This window comes from Heterocephalus glaber, unplaced genomic scaffold, assembly GCF_053883595.1.
Source record: "Heterocephalus glaber isolate CG9 unplaced genomic scaffold, H.glaber_assembly_v1.0 deba00001773, whole genome shotgun sequence".
Taxonomy (NCBI): domain Eukaryota; kingdom Metazoa; phylum Chordata; class Mammalia; order Rodentia; family Bathyergidae; genus Heterocephalus; species Heterocephalus glaber.
The window spans coordinates 9,219,079-9,238,553 of record NW_028258463.1 but is presented as its reverse complement, the minus strand read 5'-3'; the positions used below and the strand labels follow the sequence as shown (position 1 = coordinate 9,238,553).

General features: G+C 40.3%; 1 protein-coding gene across 11 annotated transcripts in view; it reads left to right on the top strand.

The window, feature by feature from the left end:
* The window catches only part of Fbxl20 (F-box and leucine rich repeat protein 20), an 89,995-nt gene that overhangs the window by 48,555 nt on the left and 21,965 nt on the right, over positions 1-19,475 (top strand). For 9 of the 11 annotated variants that reach the window (XM_087202167.1, XM_004859509.3, XM_021240296.2 and 6 more), the window contains 7 exons: positions 4,046-4,100; positions 7,110-7,184; positions 8,456-8,550; positions 10,057-10,125; positions 15,346-15,441; positions 17,925-18,051; positions 19,400-19,474. In XM_087202167.1, coding sequence (XP_087058293.1) covers positions 4,046-4,100; positions 7,110-7,184; positions 8,456-8,550; positions 10,057-10,125; positions 15,346-15,441; positions 17,925-18,051; positions 19,400-19,474 — 592 coding nt within the window. The remainder of the gene's footprint in view (positions 1-4,045; positions 4,101-7,109; positions 7,185-8,455; positions 8,551-10,056; positions 10,126-15,345; positions 15,442-17,924; positions 18,052-19,399; position 19,475) is intronic. The other 2 variants (XM_087202170.1, XM_021240298.2) reach the window with 1 other exon arrangement.

The following is a 19,475-nucleotide window of genomic DNA, read 5'->3' as shown; positions in this document are numbered from 1 at the left end:
AAAAAAAAAGAAAAGAAAAAGAAACATTGATTCAATGGGGATCCAATGGGGAAATAATACACGTAGCAAGGTGCAAGGAATGAGCAAGGATTTTCAGTGGTAAGGAGTGGGTCAGTGTTCTTTCCTGGAAGATCTTGGTTCCCCACCCAGGTGACCGATACCTATTTAGAATACCAGTCACTGCTATTTATCCTACTTGGGTGTGTGGTAGTTTCTCTTTTACAATGCTGACCTTCAGTGAATGTGTCTTCATTGTCCTCCATGTTGGCTCCTCATGGGCTGGCCTTGGCTGACTTCCTACAAGATATCTTAATTAATTTAGCTATCTGCCATATTCCCCCCTCTAAAGAAGTATCCCTAGAAGTGCTGTGAAGGGGACAAAGGGTGAAGACCTTTCTGACTACTTCCAGCTGAAGAGGGTCATAGTTGTGATCAGCATTCAAGAGTTACTCTACATGGGCCGGGGATTTAGCTCAGTGGTTCCGGCGCCTGCCTCGCAAGCGCAAGGTCCCAAGTTCGATCCCCGGTACCAAAAAAAAAGAGTTACTCTACAGAGGGTCTATCTAAAGGCCCTCAGAATCCTCCAGGCATTGTCATCTTGGGTAGGCTTGTACCTTGGAGTCCGGAGAAGACAAAGCCAAAGAAACAGTTAAGAATACATGGGCCAAATTACAAGGTCAGCAGGATTTCAATGAATATACCAACAAGTGTTTGCACCAGGAAGAACTAGGAATAGCCTCCCACAAAGAGGATTAGGAAAAGGCCCAGGATTTCAGAATCCAACATAGAGGTCATATTGTGTAATTTGGCAGTTATGAGCTGTTTACAAGGTCAGTCTGGTGAATCGCAGTAAAAGAAGTCTAGCACATTTGTCATTGGTTCCATTTGTATGACTACTTGGAGTTTGACAGCCTCTCCAACCAGTAATCTTGGTAGAAGACCTCCAAAATGATATAAGGGGAAGAGATGCAACTCCCAAACCTACTAGGTATCAGAAACACGAGTTCGTGTTTTCTAAATTGAAAGAATGAATTCTAGGAACAATGGAAGTTAAGAGTAGGAAAAATTTATTGAGAGAAAGACAGCTTCTATCTAGGAAGGGGGGGGACCAGAAAGTGGGTTGCCCCCCTTTTTAATTTTTTTAAATTTTGAGACAGAGTCTCCATAAGTTCCTAAGTCACCCAGGCTGCACTCAAACTTGCCATCCTCCTGCTGAGGTCTTAAAGAGTGCTGGGATTACAAGTGTATGCCACTATGCCCATTATCAAATAATATGTTTGAGGCCCGGGGATTTAGCTCAGTGGCACCGCGCCTGCCTTGCAAACACAAGGTCCTGAGTTTGATCCCTGTACCAAAAAGAAAATAATAATAATAATAATAATATGTTTAGTTGATTTGAGACATGGTATAGTTGAGGCTGGCCTTGAACTTGGGACAGTCCTTTCTCAGCCTCCCATGTGCTGATATTACAAGCTTGCACCACCATGTCCAACTCACTGGTTTTTGAAGAGAAGACACAAATGGTGTTGAGAAAACCAAATATCCATGTGCAAAAGAATGAAGTTGGGCTGGGGATGTAGCACACTGGTAGCATGCTCAGCAGACTCAAGGCCCTGGACTTTATCTCAAGCACCACCAAAAAGAAAACAACAAAAAAAGGAAATTAGACCCTTACCTTACACCATTTACAAAAATCAATTGAAAAGGAATCAAAAGACTTAAATGAAGGAGCTAAAATTATAAAAATTCTTGAAAAAAAACAGACAAAGCTTCATGGTATTGGTCTTGTCATTGAATTCTTAGTTATGACACCAAAACCTCAGAAAGCAAAAGAAAAATAAGTAAATTTGACTACTTCATAATTAAAAGTTTTTTATCACTTCTCGGCCTTTTTGCTAAGATTAAGTGTGGCATAATTAAAAGTTTTTGCACATTAAAGGACACCCAGGGAGCCAGGGTGAGGTGGATCACCAGGTATTTGAGTTCAAGGCCAGCCTGAACTACATAGCAAGACCCTGTCTCAAAAAATAATAAAAAAAAGGACACCCAGCAGTAAAAAGGCAACTGTCAGGATAGCAAAAAATACTTGCAAATCATATATATGATAAAGAATTATTGGGCCGGGGATTTAGCTCAGTGGTGCCGTCGCCTGCCTCACAAGTGCAGGGTCCCAAGTTCGATCCCTGGTACCAAAAATAAATAAATAAATAAATATTGTCTAGACTACATAAAGAACAACTTAATTTTAAAATGGTTAAATGACTTAAACAATTGGTTCCCCAAGAAGATATGTAAATGGCCAAGAAGCACATGAAAGGATTCTCAAGGACTAATCATTAGGGAAATGCTAGTCAAAACACAGCACTGGGCAGCTGAGGCAGGAGGGTCACTGTGAGTTGGAGGCCAGCCTGGGCTGAATAGTGAGTTCAAGGCCAGGTTGAACTACGTAGTGAGACCCTGTCTCATGAAACAAAACACAACTGAGGTACCAGCTCCCATTTCACATCCATTAGTAAAGACTCTTTTAAAAATAAAAATAAGCAAAATAGAGTGGTGGTGACAAAGATGTGGAGAAGTTAGAACATTTGTACACTGATAATACCTCAAAAAATTAAAACATTAGGTGATTCAGCAGTTCTGCTTCTGCATATGTACCAGAAACACTAAAAGCAATGACCCTAACAGGAATTTGTATTCTCATGTTTATAGGAGCAGAATCCACAGTAGCTAAAAGATGAAAGAAAGCCAGCGTCCCTCAATGGATGTGTAATTGTGTCGTATACATGCAGGGAAAAAGGAATTCTGTATGTGCTGACAACCTTGGAGAACTTTGAGACATTTTGCTAGGTGAAATTGTAAGACACAGATGACAAAGTTTCAGTTCCTAGAGTAGTCAGTCCTACAGAGACATAGCGTGGGGTGATGGCTGCCAGGGCCTGGGACATGAACATGAGGGGTCGTTATTGTTTAATGAGTGCAGAATTTTGGCTTCGGAAGATGAAAAAGTTTTGGAGATGGATGGTGGCTATCGTATAGCAGTGTGAATTTAATGCTGCTGAACTATATATTAGAAACGGTTAAAAGGAGGCTATTGTGTCTCTCTTCACAGTACCCTACCTTGTAGTGTAAAGTGTATTTTTTTCCTCCCTTTTTCCTAATTTACTTGGCCCAAGCTTACTCTGCAGAACCTATTTCATCCTACCTTTAATGTGAAACTTTGTCACTGTTTTTATTTTTTTAAATTTTGTCACCATTTTTTAAAAAGTATAATTTACTATTTTAAAGACCAGAAATAATTATAAAATGCACATGACTTTCTATGTGATGTAATTATTAACTCAGCTTATGACAAGTGCCTGAATAAGATTGATGGCCTCTGATCATTAAACAACAAAATTTCATTCTATTAAGCTAACTAGGAAGCTTTTTTATTTATTTTGGTTTGTTTGTTTTTTGGGTTTTTTTGGTACCGGGCATCAAACTTGGGACCTTGCACCTACAGGGCAGGCGCTTGGAACCACTGAGCTAAATCCCAGGCCCAGGAAGCTTTTTACACTTCAGGTAACTGGAATAGAAATTCCAGCCTCCCTTCTTCTAACTAGTGCTCCCTGGTCTCCATCTGGTAATACCGCAAGTATCTATAACTTGTACAGCACTTACATGTACATTATGAAGTAAATGACTACCTTCTCCCTTTATGTTTTATATAGGCACTTATCTTTGTAAATTATTCAAGTTTTTATGTATTTGTTTGAAAAAACTTATGCCTGTCTATGTGCATTAATGGTAGGCACATGTGTGTGTACATGGGAAACCCAAAGTACCAATTAAAAACCAAATAAAAGTTAGATAATAGGAAGTAGAAAAATAGATCTTTCTCAGGAAGAAGATCAAGAGATGGGAGGATGAGCAGGGAGGGAGGGCAAGGGGGACATAAAAAGAATTAAGATGTGTACTGCAAACGTGTTAGTAAAATTTTTTAAATTTTTTAAAAATCAACAAAGTATTTTATCATACAATAAAATTTGTCTCTCTCTCTTTTTAGGATATTTTCTTTCCTCGATGTCGTTACCTTGTGTCGCTGTGCACAGGTTTCCAGGGTAAGAAAGGTTGGCATGATTATAGGGCAGTGATGGGAAACCTTTTAGAGCTTTCAGTGATATAAACAGCCCACTTGTGGCATGTGTGCCAAAGGTTATAGGGGACCCCTTCCTGACACTGAGGATGACGCTCTTTGCAGTAAATTAACCATGTTTTAGGTATTTCATGTACATTGTTATGTTATTTCGCCATGGCATACAGCTACTCAGAAGTCTGAAGCAGGAGGATTACAAGTTTGAGGCAACTTGGACAACTTAGGGAGTAGTCCGTGTCTCAAAATTTAAGAGAAATATAATAAAAGGTCTGGGAAGCCAGGCATGGTGGCGCATGCCTGTAATCCCAGCACTTGGGAAGTTGAGGTAGGATTGCTGCAAGCTGGAGGCCAGCCTGGACTACGTAGAGAGTTCCAGGCCAGCCTGAACTACGAGGCACGACCTTGTCTCAAAAAACAAAGAAGGGGGAGGGTCGTTTGGGAAGATAGCTCAGTAGTATAGTGCTTGCCTAGCACACATGAGGCCCTGGCTTCATTTCCTATTATCACATTTAAAAAGTTAATCTTAAGAAATTAATTTTTGGGCCTGGGATTTAGCTCAGAGCTTTCGCTGCCTGCTCCACAAGCGCAAGGACCCAAGTTCGATCCCCGGTACCAAAAAAAAAAAAAAAGAAAAGAAATTAATTTTTGAAAAGGTTAGGCGTAATTCAGTCATAATAAAATCATGCTATATTATTTTCCTAATTCAATTTATATAAGCACACACAAATATATATGTATTTATACATGAGTCTTAGGCATCTAATTCTTGCATTATTTCTCCATATTCCTAAAAGAGGTTGGGTAGAATTGTTTTTTTGTTGTTTGGTGGGGGTTTTTTGGTACTGTTAATTGAACTCGGGACCTTGTAAACCAAGGCAGTGGAACCACTGAGCTAAATCCCCAGCCCTAGCTAGAATTGCTTTTAAAGGTAGGAATGGGAATGTGAGTCAGTGGCAAAGTGCTTGCCTTGCATCCATAGGTCCTAGGTTCAATCCTTAGGACAGGAAGAAGTTGCAGAGCAAACCGGATTTCAGTGTGTCTTAGTTACTTTTCTCATTGTTTGGACAAAATACCTGACATCTGAAGTTAGAGGAGGAAAGGTTTATTTTGTCTCAGTTTATAAGCTTCCATGGCCAGGCAGCTTGGCATAGGGATATGGCAGAAGAGAAACAGTGCATGGCCCGGCAGGCAGGAAATAGTCCCAAGCCTGCCTTTCCCTTTATTCCCTCTAGGGTGCAAGCCTTTTGGGTGGTGCCACCCACACCTGGGCTGGGCCCTCTGTCTTCAGTAAATCCATTCAGCCACACCCACAGCTATGCTAATTCCAATCTGAACTAATTTAATGCCACACACCCTTAATCCCAGTATGACATCCCCTAGATATGGCCAGATCTGAAAAGCCCCACCTGGAAAAGCTCCACCTGTGAGCGCCTGAGGCTTTGGGGGACATCTAGATAAAAGCCATAACACATTCCTAGATCAGCTTCTAAATTTTTTTTTGCGGTACCAGGGATCGAACTCAGGACCTTGTGCGTGCAAGGCAGGAGTGGTGCCACTGAGCTAAATCCTGGCCCTCAACTTCTAAATTGTGCTTAGCTATCCAGTTTGTCTCAACAGACAAATTGCTGTGGCCTTGCTGTGACAAAATGGCCAAATGCCGTAATTTCCTAGGCTGCCACTAAAATATAGGGTAGAATCTTCATTATGGGAAAATTACCTTATGAATCTTTTTTTTTTTTTTTTGGTACGGGCGATCGAACTCAGAACCTTGTGCTTTCGAGGCAGGTGTGGTGTCACTGAGCTAAAACCCGGCCCCCAGTTATCTTTTTTTTTTTTTTTCTTTTTTCACTTTTCTCTTTTGGTACCGGGAATCGAACCCAGGGCCTTGCACTTGCCGGGCAGGCACTGCACCACTGAGCTAAATCCTTGGCCCTCCAGTTATCTTTTTTATAAATCAGATGCCAGCTTTTAATTCATTCAACAGATACTACCAAATAGCTAACAAAAATTCACTTCTGGGATGCAAGAATTCCTTTTTTTTTCTCCCCTCATGATACTAGGGATTGAATCCAGGGCCTTTGCACTGAGCTGCAGTTCCAACCCTTTTTCTAAATTTTTATTTCAAGACCGGGTCTTGTTAAGTTGCCTAGGCTAGGCTGGAACTCACGCTCTTCCTGTCTCAGTCTGCCAGAGTGCTGGGCATATAGGAGTACCTCACCATGCCAACTCAGAAATTAAAATTAATATGACAGGAATTTTCTGCATTAAGGTTGTTTTGGTTTGTTTGGTGGTAGTTATGGTAAGGATTTTGAAGGGACACTTAGGACCACCTTCAAAGAAACACAGTAAGAACAATTGTCTTACATACCATATCAATATGCATGTATCAGCTATTTTAAAAACAACCAATGGTGTTAGGATGATTTTTTTCCACCAGAACTGGAGTTTGAACCCAGAGCATCACACATGCTAGGCAACACTGTACCACTGAGCTACATCCCAAACCCTTATTTCTAAGACAGGGTCTTGCTAAGTTGCCCAGGCTGGATTCTTCAGTCTTCCTGCCTCAGCCTCCTAAGTAGTTGGGATTACAGACCTGTACTACAACAAGTCCCTGTCTCAAAACAAACAATAAAAAGGACTGGGGATGAAGTTTAGAGTAGAGGTCCTAAGTTCAATCCCCAGAACTGTTAAACAGGGGAGTTGAGAGAGTCTAGTCTGTTCCAATCTGGTCCTGGCTGTAACACCACAACCTGCCCTTCCCTAGTTCAAGATCTTCTGTAGCTATAAGTCTCTGCCCACTCATTGATGGAGAGTAAAGTATGTGTCAGATTAAGGCAGACAGGCTGGGATTAGTTACCGGTAGGCACTGGGGGATTTTTCAGTGTGCTTCAGTCATTGGTTGACTGGTAAATGTGAATGTCACTGTTTTCCTTTCAACTTTGCTCCGTCTGTCTCTTTTTCTTCAAAATAGGCCTGGAATGTTCTTGCTCTGGATGGCAGCAACTGGCAGCGAATTGATCTATTTGATTTCCAGAGGGATATTGAGGTATAATTATGTGGTGTGTGGCACCATTTCTCTTGTAATTACAGTGTCGAACAGATTAGCACCAGCCATATAAATCTTATTTTCCCCAAAAAGAGAAACTACTATTTTCAATGTATCTGAAATTCATTGGAGTTGCCAGAAGTTCCCAAGAGTTTCTTTAGTTTTTGAGAATAAGCGAAATTATTTCATTGAAATAATACTAAATTATTTAGAATAATTTCAGGCCCGAATAGGACCCCAGGTGTTTTGTTTTTGCCAAATTATGAACATGTGTTTGGTGTTTGTTCGTTTTGTATTTGTTTATTGAAGAACAGTAGAGCCATTGGGATGGTATTTGCATGTTGCCTCTTTGGAAAGGATATGAAGATGGATATGTATATTGTCCTTCAGTTGCTGTTTTTTTGTTTGGTTTGGTTTTAAATGAATTTTATTGGTACCCTTTTGGTAAGCATAGTGATCACATTCATCATAGGGAATTTCTACCAGTACATAAAATATCTCGCTTCTTTTTTTTTTTTTTCCATTCCCCTCCCCTCCCTTCAACCTTTCTTCCACTCCTTATTTACAAAAATTTTGTTTTCATTTTTTCCTTCTATTCTCATTTTTCCCTTTTCCTTTCTTTAGCTTCCCCTTGCCCTCTCCCTTGTTCTCTTTCCCATTTAAACATTTTCTTCCTGCTTCCCAATATCTGTCATCCATTCACACGTTTGGTTTCTCACACAAGAGAAACAATGCGATATTTAAACATGTATGTCCAATTTATTTCACTTAAAAGTATGGTCTCAAGGTGCATCCATTTACCTAAAAATGTCTCAAGTTTACTCTTCTTTATGCATAGTAGTACTCCATTGTATTGTATATAAAAACCACATTTTATCTATTCATCTGTTGATGGGCATCTGGGCATCTGTTTTGTTTTTTTGAGACAGGGTCTCGCTGTGTAGTTTAAGCTGGCCTCAGACTCACAGCAGTCCTCCTGCCTTAGCTTCCCAAGTGCTGGGATTACAGGCATGAGCCCCTGTGCCCGGTTCAGTAGCTGTGATTTTAAACCAGGTATGGACAGTATACATTCATATGGTGCCATAAGAGACCTAGGAAACACCATTCCTCAAATACAGAACATCTTACAAATTGAACACAGTATTTTCCTATTTAGTTTTTTGAAACAAATAGAAGCCATTTCTTTCTGTTTATAAATTGTTAAAAAAATAATATGTATTTTTCTCAGAATCAGTGAGGCAGGTTGTCTATTTACCTATTCCTTGTTACAGGGCCGGGTAGTGGAGAATATTTCAAAGCGATGTGGAGGGTTTTTACGAAAGTTAAGTCTTCGTGGGTGTCTTGGAGTAGGAGACAATGCATTAAGGTAAAAAAAATAATGGTAATTACTGATTAATCTGTTTTGATTTGTTTTTTAACTGAAAATTAAACCCAGGACATTCATGTGGTGCTGCATCCTAAGCTCTTTTGTTTAGTGCAGGCTGGCCTGAAACTCAGAGTGATCCACTGACCTCAGCCTCGTGAGGGCTGAGGGTACAGACCCATGCCTGGCTTCCCAGCCCTTTTTAAATTTTTTATTTTGAGACAGGGTCTTGCTAAATCACTAAGGCTGGAATTGACCATGCCTCAACTGCAGCTTCCCATACTGCTGGAATTACAGGCATGGGCCACCACCCCTGGCTTGATTAATCACTTTGATTGAAATAAAGAACAGCATCGCCTCACCAGAAAATACCTAAGTAGTTTTTAAAATTTCTAAGTGGTTATAAATTCAAATACATTTTTTAAAAATTCAAATGTGCATACATTGTTTATAACAAAAATAGCTGGTAAGAGAAAGACTGGTTTTAAGAATAGGGGCCAGAATGTAGCTCCATGTTACCATACCTGCCTAGCAAGCGCAAGGTCCTGGATTCAATCCCCAGTACCAGAAAAAAAAAAAGAAGAAGAGCAGATAGTTCCCCCAGAAAGGCCAGATTCCCCACTATAAATGGTTCTTTTGGAACCTGAGATTTTTTGTTCTTTGAACTTTTGTCTTTTTCCACCAATGACCAATTTTTTGATGTCTTATAATTCAGTACTGACAGTAAGCACACAGTAACCTCAGGCACCAATAGGATAAGTCCAAAAGACTGCCCATACTTGAGATGACAGTTGCACGTCCCACATTGCTGTATACTTTTTTGGGGGGGCCGGATACTGAGAATTGAAAACAGGGCCTTTTTTGTACTGAGCTACATCCTCTGCCCTTTTTATTTTATTTTGAGACAGGATCTTGCTAATTGCCTAGGCTGGGCTTGAACTTGTGATCCTCCTGCCTCAGCCTCCCATAGTACAGTACCATGCCCAGCTGCTGTGTACTTCTGATGAATGGGATAGAAGTCAGGGGGTTCCCCTGATCCCTTCCTGGGGCTTGAAAATCTGTTACATGGTGCTTTAGTTACTTTACCAGTTATCATGAAGGATGCAGATGAAGTACATGGTTAAGATTCAAAGGATCCCAAGCACAGGACCTTCCCTGGGAAATTAAGGCATTCTACCCTCCCACCTCATGATGATTGTGCTTACCAACCCAGAAGCTCCCCTGTACCCATCTTTTAGGGCTTTTTACAATGGCCATGTTACCTAGGCATAGTTGAACAACAAGTATTATAACAAAAGACACTCCTTTCCCCCTGTCACTTAGGAATTACAGGCGTCTTAAGAGCTCTATTCAAATAACTGGAGATTGAAAACAAATACATATTTCTCCTATCACAATATACCAAGTATCAACAATCAGTATTATGAAAAATAAATCATTTTATTACTTTTTAGGCTTGGAATGTTCCCATTTTATTTAAACCTTTTACTTTGGTTCTTTCCCATAAAGGACCTTTGCACAAAACTGTAGGAACATTGAAGTACTGAATCTAAATGGGTGTACAAAGACAACAGATGCGTAAGTACTGCATGTTTTAGAAGGGTAAGTCATAGACTGTATGTGTGACCTATAGAAGCTTTAGATCAAGGCTAATTAACATACTGAGCTGCTTTCATCTTGATTTTACAGAGGAAAGATTCTAAAAGGAAAAAGCAACATGAAAGTAAAAATGGAATAAGAATTTGAAATCCTGTCTTTTATTTAAAGTGAAGTAGAAAGTCATAGTCAGTGTATTTGCAGTAGAGATAATAAAAGTGACAGTAAATAGATAAATTCTATAAAAAGATTAAAGTACTAATTAAGCAAGACTAAACAGATTGTGTTCATCAGTACTAATAGCAGTTATTTAATGAAAATCTCTAAATGTGCTTTATCTGTACCACTCACAGTATAAACGAAATTAAAGAAGCTGGGCTTGCTGACACACACTTGAAATTGCAGTATTCTGGGAGGCTGAGGCAAGAGTATCACAAGTTTGAGTCCAGCCTAGGCAATTTAGCCACCTAGTAAAACCCTGTCTCAAAATAAAAAAGTGTTTTAAAGGGGTAAGTAAGTAAGTACTTTGGACAGGGAATGACACTGGGAATTGAACCCAGGGCCTTTCACTGAGCTACATTCACACCTCCCCACCTTTGGGTTGGGGGACTTCACTAAGTTGCTACATTGCCCGGACTATGCTTGAACATGCAGTCCTTCTACCTTAGCCTTCCAGAGTCCTGGGATTACAAGCACACACCACCACACCAGGCAAAAAAGTGTAAATTTTTAAAAATCGTGAACAAAGATTCTGCTTCTTTTTTGTGTGTGGTACCGGGGATCGAACTCCGGACCTTGCGCTTTCGAGGCAAGCAGCAGCAGCCCAAGGATTCTATTTCTGACAGTGACAGCAACTGCTTTCCTGCCAAAGACAACTACAAAACCGGATAAAACATAGAAAGAAAACAAATTAAAATATCAGCGCACACACACAAGACTGAGAAATAAATGAAGTGTGAGCCCTATGAAAAAATCTCAGAGGCATTTTCCAGACTATGTCAAAGTTCTTGCTGATATGAAGAGAAAGAGATCAGAGTCCAAGGAGACTAAAGGAGCAAGAGACAGGCATGGTGTATGCCTGTAATCTCAGCACTTAGGAGGCTGAGGCAGGAGGATCATCGTAAGTTCGAATCCAACCTGGGCTACATAGTGAGTTCAAAACCAGCCTGAACAGGCCAGGGATGATGCTCAGTGGTTTTGCCACCTGCTGCGCAAGTGCAAGGACCTGAGTTCAATCCCCGGTACCAAAAAAAAAAAAAAAAAAATAGCCTGAACTACAAAGTAAGACCTTGTCTCCAAAAAAAATTTTTTTAGAGCCCGGGATTTAGCTCAGTGGCTCCCCACCCGCCTCACAGGCTCAAGGTCCCAAGTTCGATCCCCAGTACCAAAAAAAAATTTTTTTTTTTTTATTCTTACGTTCTTTTCTGGTACATTTTAGGTATACAATGCGTTTACATTTGTCATTGGGTGCTTGTACCTGTGCATGATGTATCTTGGTTCTTATTTTTTTCCCCATTACCTGTGTGCCCTTCACCCCCTCCACCCTTCCCTATTTACATAGACTTCATTTCCATTTTTTTTTTTCTTTTCTCATAATTTTTCCTTTCCCTTCTTTCCCCTTCCATCACCCCTACCCATTTGGACTTTTCTCCTTATTTCAAATTATCAATTATTCATTTTAATCATTTTAGCCCTTATTTACACTTTCAGTTTCTCACACTAGAGAAACTATTCAGTAAAGTGAATAAAGGGCTGTGGGTGTGGCCCACAACTGTGAGGCCCTGGCTTCAATCCCCAGTACCACAAAAATGAATAAATAAACAGTATTTGTGGGCCATATGAAAACAAGCAGCAGGCAAAATTTGGCCCTTGAACCATAATTTGCTGACCTCTGGGATAAAGAGCAAAAACCACGTGATCATCTCATTGTAATAGATGACCTTCAAATAATCCCCACTTCTGGGTATTTCTGCTCTTGTGTAATCCTTTCCGCTTGTGGACATCGTGACCCTTGTGACTCATTTCTAACAATAGAATAAATCCTGCAGAAGGGATGGGATGTTGTTTTTGAGATTGAGTTGCAGCAATTCTGTGCTGCTCTGATTTCTCCTGGGCCCTTGACTCTCACAGAGGCAGGCTGCTCTGCTGTGAGTCCCTCTGTGGAGAGGTCCATGTGGCCAGGAATCAGTCTCCAGCCAGCCACTCACGAGGGCCTGACACCTACCAAAGCCAAGAATGAGCTTCAAATTGGATCTTCTGCGTCAGCCAACAGCCATCTAATGAGCTGGGGAAGAGATCTAAACCCAGTGAAGCTTGGAGATGATTGCAGCCAAGGTCCAGTACCTTGACAATAGGCTCTGAGAGTCTCACCCAGAGGCACTCTGCTAAGTGGCCCATGTGCTCCTGACTCACAAAAACTGAGACATTAAGTATGTTACTTTAAGCCAATTTCTGTTAGGGTAATTTACTATGCAGAAAGATAACTAATACATTACTAGGCACAGAAAATGCACATGGCAAAATCCAGTACCCTTTCGTGATGAAAACAAACACTACGAGGAACTTTCTCCAATGTGGTCAAAGGCATCTATGAAAAACCTACTGTCAACATCAACCTTAATGGTGAAAGACTGAATGCTTTTTCCCTAAGGTCAGGAATAACCACACCTTTGGGGGGGGGTGTTACTGGGGACTGAACTCGGCCTCACATCTGCTAGTCATGCAGTCTACCACTGAGCTCCACCCCCCAGCCCAAACACTTTCTATTCAACTTTGCATTGCAGGGCCGGGGATTTAGCTCAGTGGTTTCGCCACCTGCTGCGCAAATGCAATGACCCAAGTTCGATCCCCGGTACCTAAAAAAAAAAAGCAACAAACTTTGCATTGTAGGGTCTAGCCAGTGCCCGTAGTTTTTTTTTAATGAATACTGATGGAAAGGAGTGAAGTAAACTTTACTTACAAATAACATAATTCTGTAATTTATGTAGAAAATCATAAGGAAACCATCAAAAAATACTATAATTCATAAACAAGTTTAAGAAGCTCACTTGCAACAAGATCATTGTACAAGCAGGGTGTGGTATTGTATACCTGTAATCCCAATGCTCTGAAAGGCTAAAGCAAGAGGATTTCAAGTTTGAACCCTCCCAGGTCTCAAAAATTAAAGGGCTGGGCATGTAGCTCAGTGGCGCCATGCCTGCCTGACAAGCACAAAGTCCCGAGTTTGATCCCCAGTACCAAAAATAAATAATAAAAAGGGCTGGGGATGTGGCTTAGTAGAAGGGCCCTGGGTTCAATCCTCAATACCACACACCAAAAAAAAAAAAAAAAAAAAAATTATATATATTTATATATATATATATATGTGTGTGTGTGTGTGTGTGTGTGTATATATATATAAAGTGTAGAAAAGTAATTCTGTTACTATACATTAGTGACGAGCAGTCCAAAATTGAAACTAAGAAAATAGTTTCATGCACAGTAAAAATCAAATATTTACAAATAAGTTTAACAAAAGAAGTACAAGATTGGTGCACTGAAAATCACCAAACATTACTGGAGAAATTAAAGGGGATATAAAATGGAGAAACAGAATCCTAGCACTGGGGAGGCTGAGGCAGGAGAATTGCCTCGAGTTCGAGGCCAGCCTGAGCTATATAGTGAGTTCAAGGCCAGTCTGGACTACATAGACCCTCTCAAAAAAAAAAAAAAATGGAATGACAATCTGTGTTCACCCTTTGGAATATGTAACATTGTTGAGGTGGCAGCAGATCTCTCCAAATTAATTTATAGATTCAGTACAATTCCTGGCAGAATCTGTTTTTGTTTTTTTTTAAGAAACTGACAGGTTGGTCCTAAAATGTATGAGAGAATGCAGTAGTCAAAACAATTTTTTAAAATGAAGAACAATATTGGAAGATCAAGGATGGTGGCTCATGCCTGTAATCCTAGCAGTCTGAGAAGCTGAGAAAGGAGGATGGCAAGTTTGAGCTCAGTTTGGACAACTTGTTGACTTAGTGAGATCCTGTCTCAAAATCTAGAAAAAATTTAAGAAGGGATTGGGATACAGTGCCTCAGTATTGGGGAAAAAACATTTTTTTAAGTATATAGAGAGGGCTGGGGATTTAGCTCAGTGGTTCCACCACCTACCTCGAAAGCGCAAGGTCCCAAGAAAGAAAGAAGGAAAGAAAGGAAAGAATATAGAGAAAGCTGGACATGGTGATACATACCTGTAATCCCAGTACTAAGGAGGCTGAGGCAGGAGGATGGTGGGTTTGAGGCCAGCCTGTTTGGCAGTCTCTTACAAAGCTAGGCTTACTGTAGGACCTGTTGTCTGTCCAAAAGATACAAAAGCATTGGTCCACCCAAATACCTAGGGGGGAGATACATCATCGAAAAAAGAATGTGTGTTTAACTTTTTTTTTTGGTACTGGGGATTAAACTTGGGACCTTTCGCTTGTGAGGCCGGCAGCGGCACCACTGAGCTAAATCCCCAGCCCCCAAAAAAGTTCTTAAAGTACAGTGGGTAGTAGTATCAGCTACTTATTGTTCAGCACAATACCAACTCATCTTTCATATGCCTCAGAAAAAATCTAATTCTTTTTCCAAGCGTACTAGTGCATCCTTGTAATCCAGCTACAAAGGATGCTGTAACAAGAGGATTGTAAACTCAAGCCCAGCCTAGGCAACTTAGTGAAGGAGACCTTTCTCACAAAGGGCTGGGCATCTACTTCAGCACTCACTGAATTCAATCCCCAGTATCACAAAAGAAGAAATCTGATTCATTAGTGCAGTGCAGTTGATTATCTTCAATAGAGATTTAAGTAAAACAACAGAGGCAGGACTTTTGGTCCTCATGTTTGAGCTCATGCTAGCAGAAGCTTGTTAACTTTCTGGTGTCCTGGATTTGCAGAGTACATGTAGATCCCTGAGTGCTCACTTAAGTGGTGTGCTGTTAATAGCTATTAACGTTTGCCAGTGTGAATCATGAACTTCCTCCTTCACAACCAGCCTTTCTTTTTCCTTTGTGAATGGTATCAGTCCCTTCTTCAGTGTGAAAGGTCCAGGGCTTAGAGCTGCTTTTGAGAGGGTATGAAAATTTATTGTCTCTAATGTGCACACATATACTGAGAAAGGTATGTGATACAGTAAGAATGTGTTCTTATTTTGTTTATTCATTATTTTTCCTTTCTCCATTTTCAGTACATGTACTAGCCTTAGCAAGTTTTGTTCCAAACTCAGGCACCTTGACTTGGCTTCCTGTACATCGATAACAAACATGTCTCTCAAAGCACTGAGGTAAATTCCTTATAATAAGCATGTCCATTAATACATACTTTCATAAACCAATATAAGATTGGGATTGACATCAACCTTGTTTTATGGATATATACTGTAGTTTTGGATAGATCTTTAGTTTTACCACTGTGCAAGTTACAATTAGAGGAAATACTCAAATGACTCGTGATAATTGGAATTTCTGAACAGCAGTACAATTTGTACATGAATGGAGTTTGTGTATTTTTTAACCATTTACCAATCCATTTATTTAAATACAGGATAACCAAAATTGCATATTTTTTGTTAATTTGTATAAAGTAATATAACAGGAGATAAAAAAACAATTTTATCAAATTTATTCCATACAAGAGTCAACTGGTTGAAATGACATTCAGGATAGTATGTAAACAAACACACTGCCCGGGTGACACATGAGTAAACTGTTAAGTGGTTAAAGTCCTTTACAGATCCAGAAGGTATATCTTAAAAGGGGAATCGAATGCCCCCCTTTTTTGGGAAACTTACTTTTGGTTATACTTATGCATATAAAGAATTAAGCTGTTTAAAAAGAAAAGAACTGGGCCGGGGATTTAGCTCAGTGCTTCCGGCACCTCCCTTGCAAGCACAAGGTCCTGAGTTTGATCCCTGGTACCAAAAAAACAAAACAAAAAAAGAATTGAACTATTAAAAAAATTAACCAAGAGTGGTGCTGCATGCTTGTAATCTCAGCACTTGGGAGGCTGTGGCAGGAGGATCACTTCAAGTTCCAGGCCAGTGAACTCACTATACAGTGAGACCCTGTCTCAAAAAACAAAATTAAAAGTAGATTTAAATAGAATATATAAAAATGTGGCTCCTGTATTTATTTCCTGATTTGTTTTAAATGTGACTCCTTTTAAACCCTCCTTGTGAATACTGAGCACATACAAATCTAAGGACTGTTTGCCATGTAGGAGAAGTATGATAACCTTTATTATTTATAAAATATTTTTACATAAATTATCTCATTTATCTGAGAGTAGATAGAAGAAGATTTCTTCAAAGCTGTCAAGTCCCCAAGTAGTGTTGGTACAACCTTGAGAATATAAAACATTTGGTGTTCATCAGTATTCCAGCTGTAAAACTAAATTGATAAGGGTAGAAGTGACTGAAGATGAAGGTAATATTGTTCAGGCAGAGATGATTTGGGCATGGTGGTACATACCTGTAACCCTAGCGCTCTGGGAGACTGAGGCAGGAGAACTGCAAATTGGAGCCCAGGTTGGGCAGTTTAGTAAGACCCTGTCTCAAAGCAGGGTGAGCGCTTGTATTTCCAGACACCAGGCATCTCTGCACTGCTGATGCTGCATGGAGGCTAAAGCCACACACCCCTCAGCTCCCGTGCCCTCAGATGAGAGCCAGCTCACCTGCTGCTGGCCGCACACAGGTCAGGCCATCTCTGGGGCTTTAGTGGAGGAGGTAATGTGAGCCGTCCACACCTAACATCACTCACCAAGCGCCTCGGACACTGAGCTGGAGCAGTAGCAGCAGTCTCATGGGTCTTGCTTTGATGTGATCAGACAGTGTTTGGAGTGTGCCCAGAAGTTTTCGATGGAATGCTGAGACAGTGCAGAGTTGCAAATAGATTAGACTTAATCAAGAAGTTCCAATCGAAGAACTGGGAAATCAGCTCTGACTCTGTTACTTCAGCATGAAAATGTAATTAATGAATGTATAAAATGTAAAAACCTTAAGCGTTTCATTATTAATAGCTCCATTGCTTCAGAACGGCATTGGCAGACAATATTCTGACTGTATCAGCAAGTTCACTGAAGTGGTATAGAATATAGGGCAGACGTTTCTATGGCCTCTTTAAACCAATTGCTATGATGTTATTACTCTTGGGTTAATGAGAATAAAATTAATTTCTTTCATGGGGGAACACAGGCCCCACATGTAAATAATACAGACATGTACACATACTTTCAAGTCCTGAATTTTGATTTTGGGTTTGTTTTTTTTTACCAGGGATCGAACGCTTTTGAGGCAGGCGGCAGAACCACTGAGCTAAATCCCTGGCCCTCAGGCACTGAATTTAACTCCAGTACCATAAGTAAATAAATAAATTTAATTTTTTAAATAAAGTTTTTAAAGGGCTGGGGATTTAGCTCAGTGGCGACACCCCTGCCTCGCAAGTGCAAGGTCCTGAGTTTGAACCCCAGTGTCCAAAAGTAACTAAATAAATAAAGTTTTTAAAATCTTCATTACTACTACTAATTTGATACTAATAGAATTATTTGATAGGGAATCTGGGTTTAAACCTGAACTCTTAATTGTAAGAATGCTGTAAAATCGTAAGAGCATTGTAAAATGGAATGAGTCCCTTAGTTCTTGGTTTCTGTCTTTATCAGAGAAACATGCTTGTGCTTTGTACATTTTGCCTGGGCTGAGTATGAGAGTACCCTGCAGGTGCCTTTGGGTTAGAGGTAGTGATCTGCTTGTATTGTATGTTCTATTCTAAGCGAGGGGTGTCCACTGCTGGAGCAGCTGAACATTTCCTGGTGTGACCAAGTAACCAAGGATGGCATTCAAGCACTAGTGAGAGGCTGCGGGGGACTGAAGGCCTTATTCTTAAAAGGCTGCACACAGGTAATATTCCATGTAGAGCATATGAAGGTCCAAGGAAATGTAAACTGTGTCAGCATTGCCAAGATGTTTGTTTTGAGGGAAATATGAGTTCTGCATACTACTGACTATAGTCACATGCTTACCAAAGTTCAGGCATTTTCCTTGAAATGATAGTTGGAGAAAAATTAACATCTGACCAAAAATAAGTTGGGGACAGGGAAGTAGGGAGATGAGCTTATACTGAGGAAACACCATAGGCAAAAAGGGTTTCATGCAGGGTTTAGTCTGTACTGAAAAGAAAATCTGCCTGGAGTGATGGCGCACCCCTGTAATCCCAGCACTCAGGAGGCTGAAGCAGGGGGATCACCGTAATTTTGAGGCCAGCCTGGACTATTCAGTGATATTCTGTGTCACACAAACGAAACAAAACAAAAAAATATCTTGAGCTTCTGGTTATGTGATCCTGAGAAATACTGATTGGAATGCACCATTATGATCAGTTACCATATGTTCTCGGCAGCTTAAGCATGACAGGATCTTCCAGCAGCAGATAAACGCTGTGGGTTCCATTCCTGTCTCCTCCCAAGTTTTTTAAAAGTTTATAGGTATCCCCAGTACTGAGAGAGGGAAAAAAAACCACTTTTATAAAGGAAGGGGTATAGGAGTGTGAAAATTATTTTACTTCATAGCCTCTCTACAGCTGGGTTTGGTGGCACATACCTGTGAGCTCAGCACTCGGAAGGCAGAGGCAGGAGGATCGCCTTGAGTTCGAGGCCAGCCTGGGCTGCATAGTGAGTTCAGGGCCAGCCTGAACTGCAAAGCGAGACCCTGTCTCAAAACAAAACAAAAAAAGTAGTTCTTCCACAATACTGTGAGGTATATTCATCAGAAATAAAATCCATAAACTCAGCAGTATTATTTTATCTTTTCCTTGATTTGTAATGTGAATTTGATATGGTAAGAACTGATTATTAGGGCCAAGGATTTAGCTCAGTGGTTCTGCTGCCTGCCTCGCAAGTGCAAGGACCTGAGTTCTATCCCCAGTACCAAAAAAAAAGAACTGATTCTTTAAAAAAATGAATGTAAACAAAATACTGATAACCCTGCTAATAATAATTATTCTGTTGTGTGATCATAATTTATTATTTGTGGCTCATTGTTCTTTGAAGCTGGTTGAGAATGTGATAGTGAATGTGTACTCTCTTAGGGCCAGGGATTTAGCTCAGTGATGCTGCACCTGCCTGGCAAGTGCAAGGTCCTGACAATCCCTCCTAGTACCAGAAAAAAAAAAAAGGAAAAATGTGTACTCTCTTAAGGCTTGCTCCTTTGAAATAATGCCAGTAACCACCTGTTTTTTTAATCTTTGTAGCTAGAAGATGAAGCTCTCAAGTACATAGGTGCACACTGTCCTGAGCTGGTGACTCTGAACTTGCAGACTTGCTTAG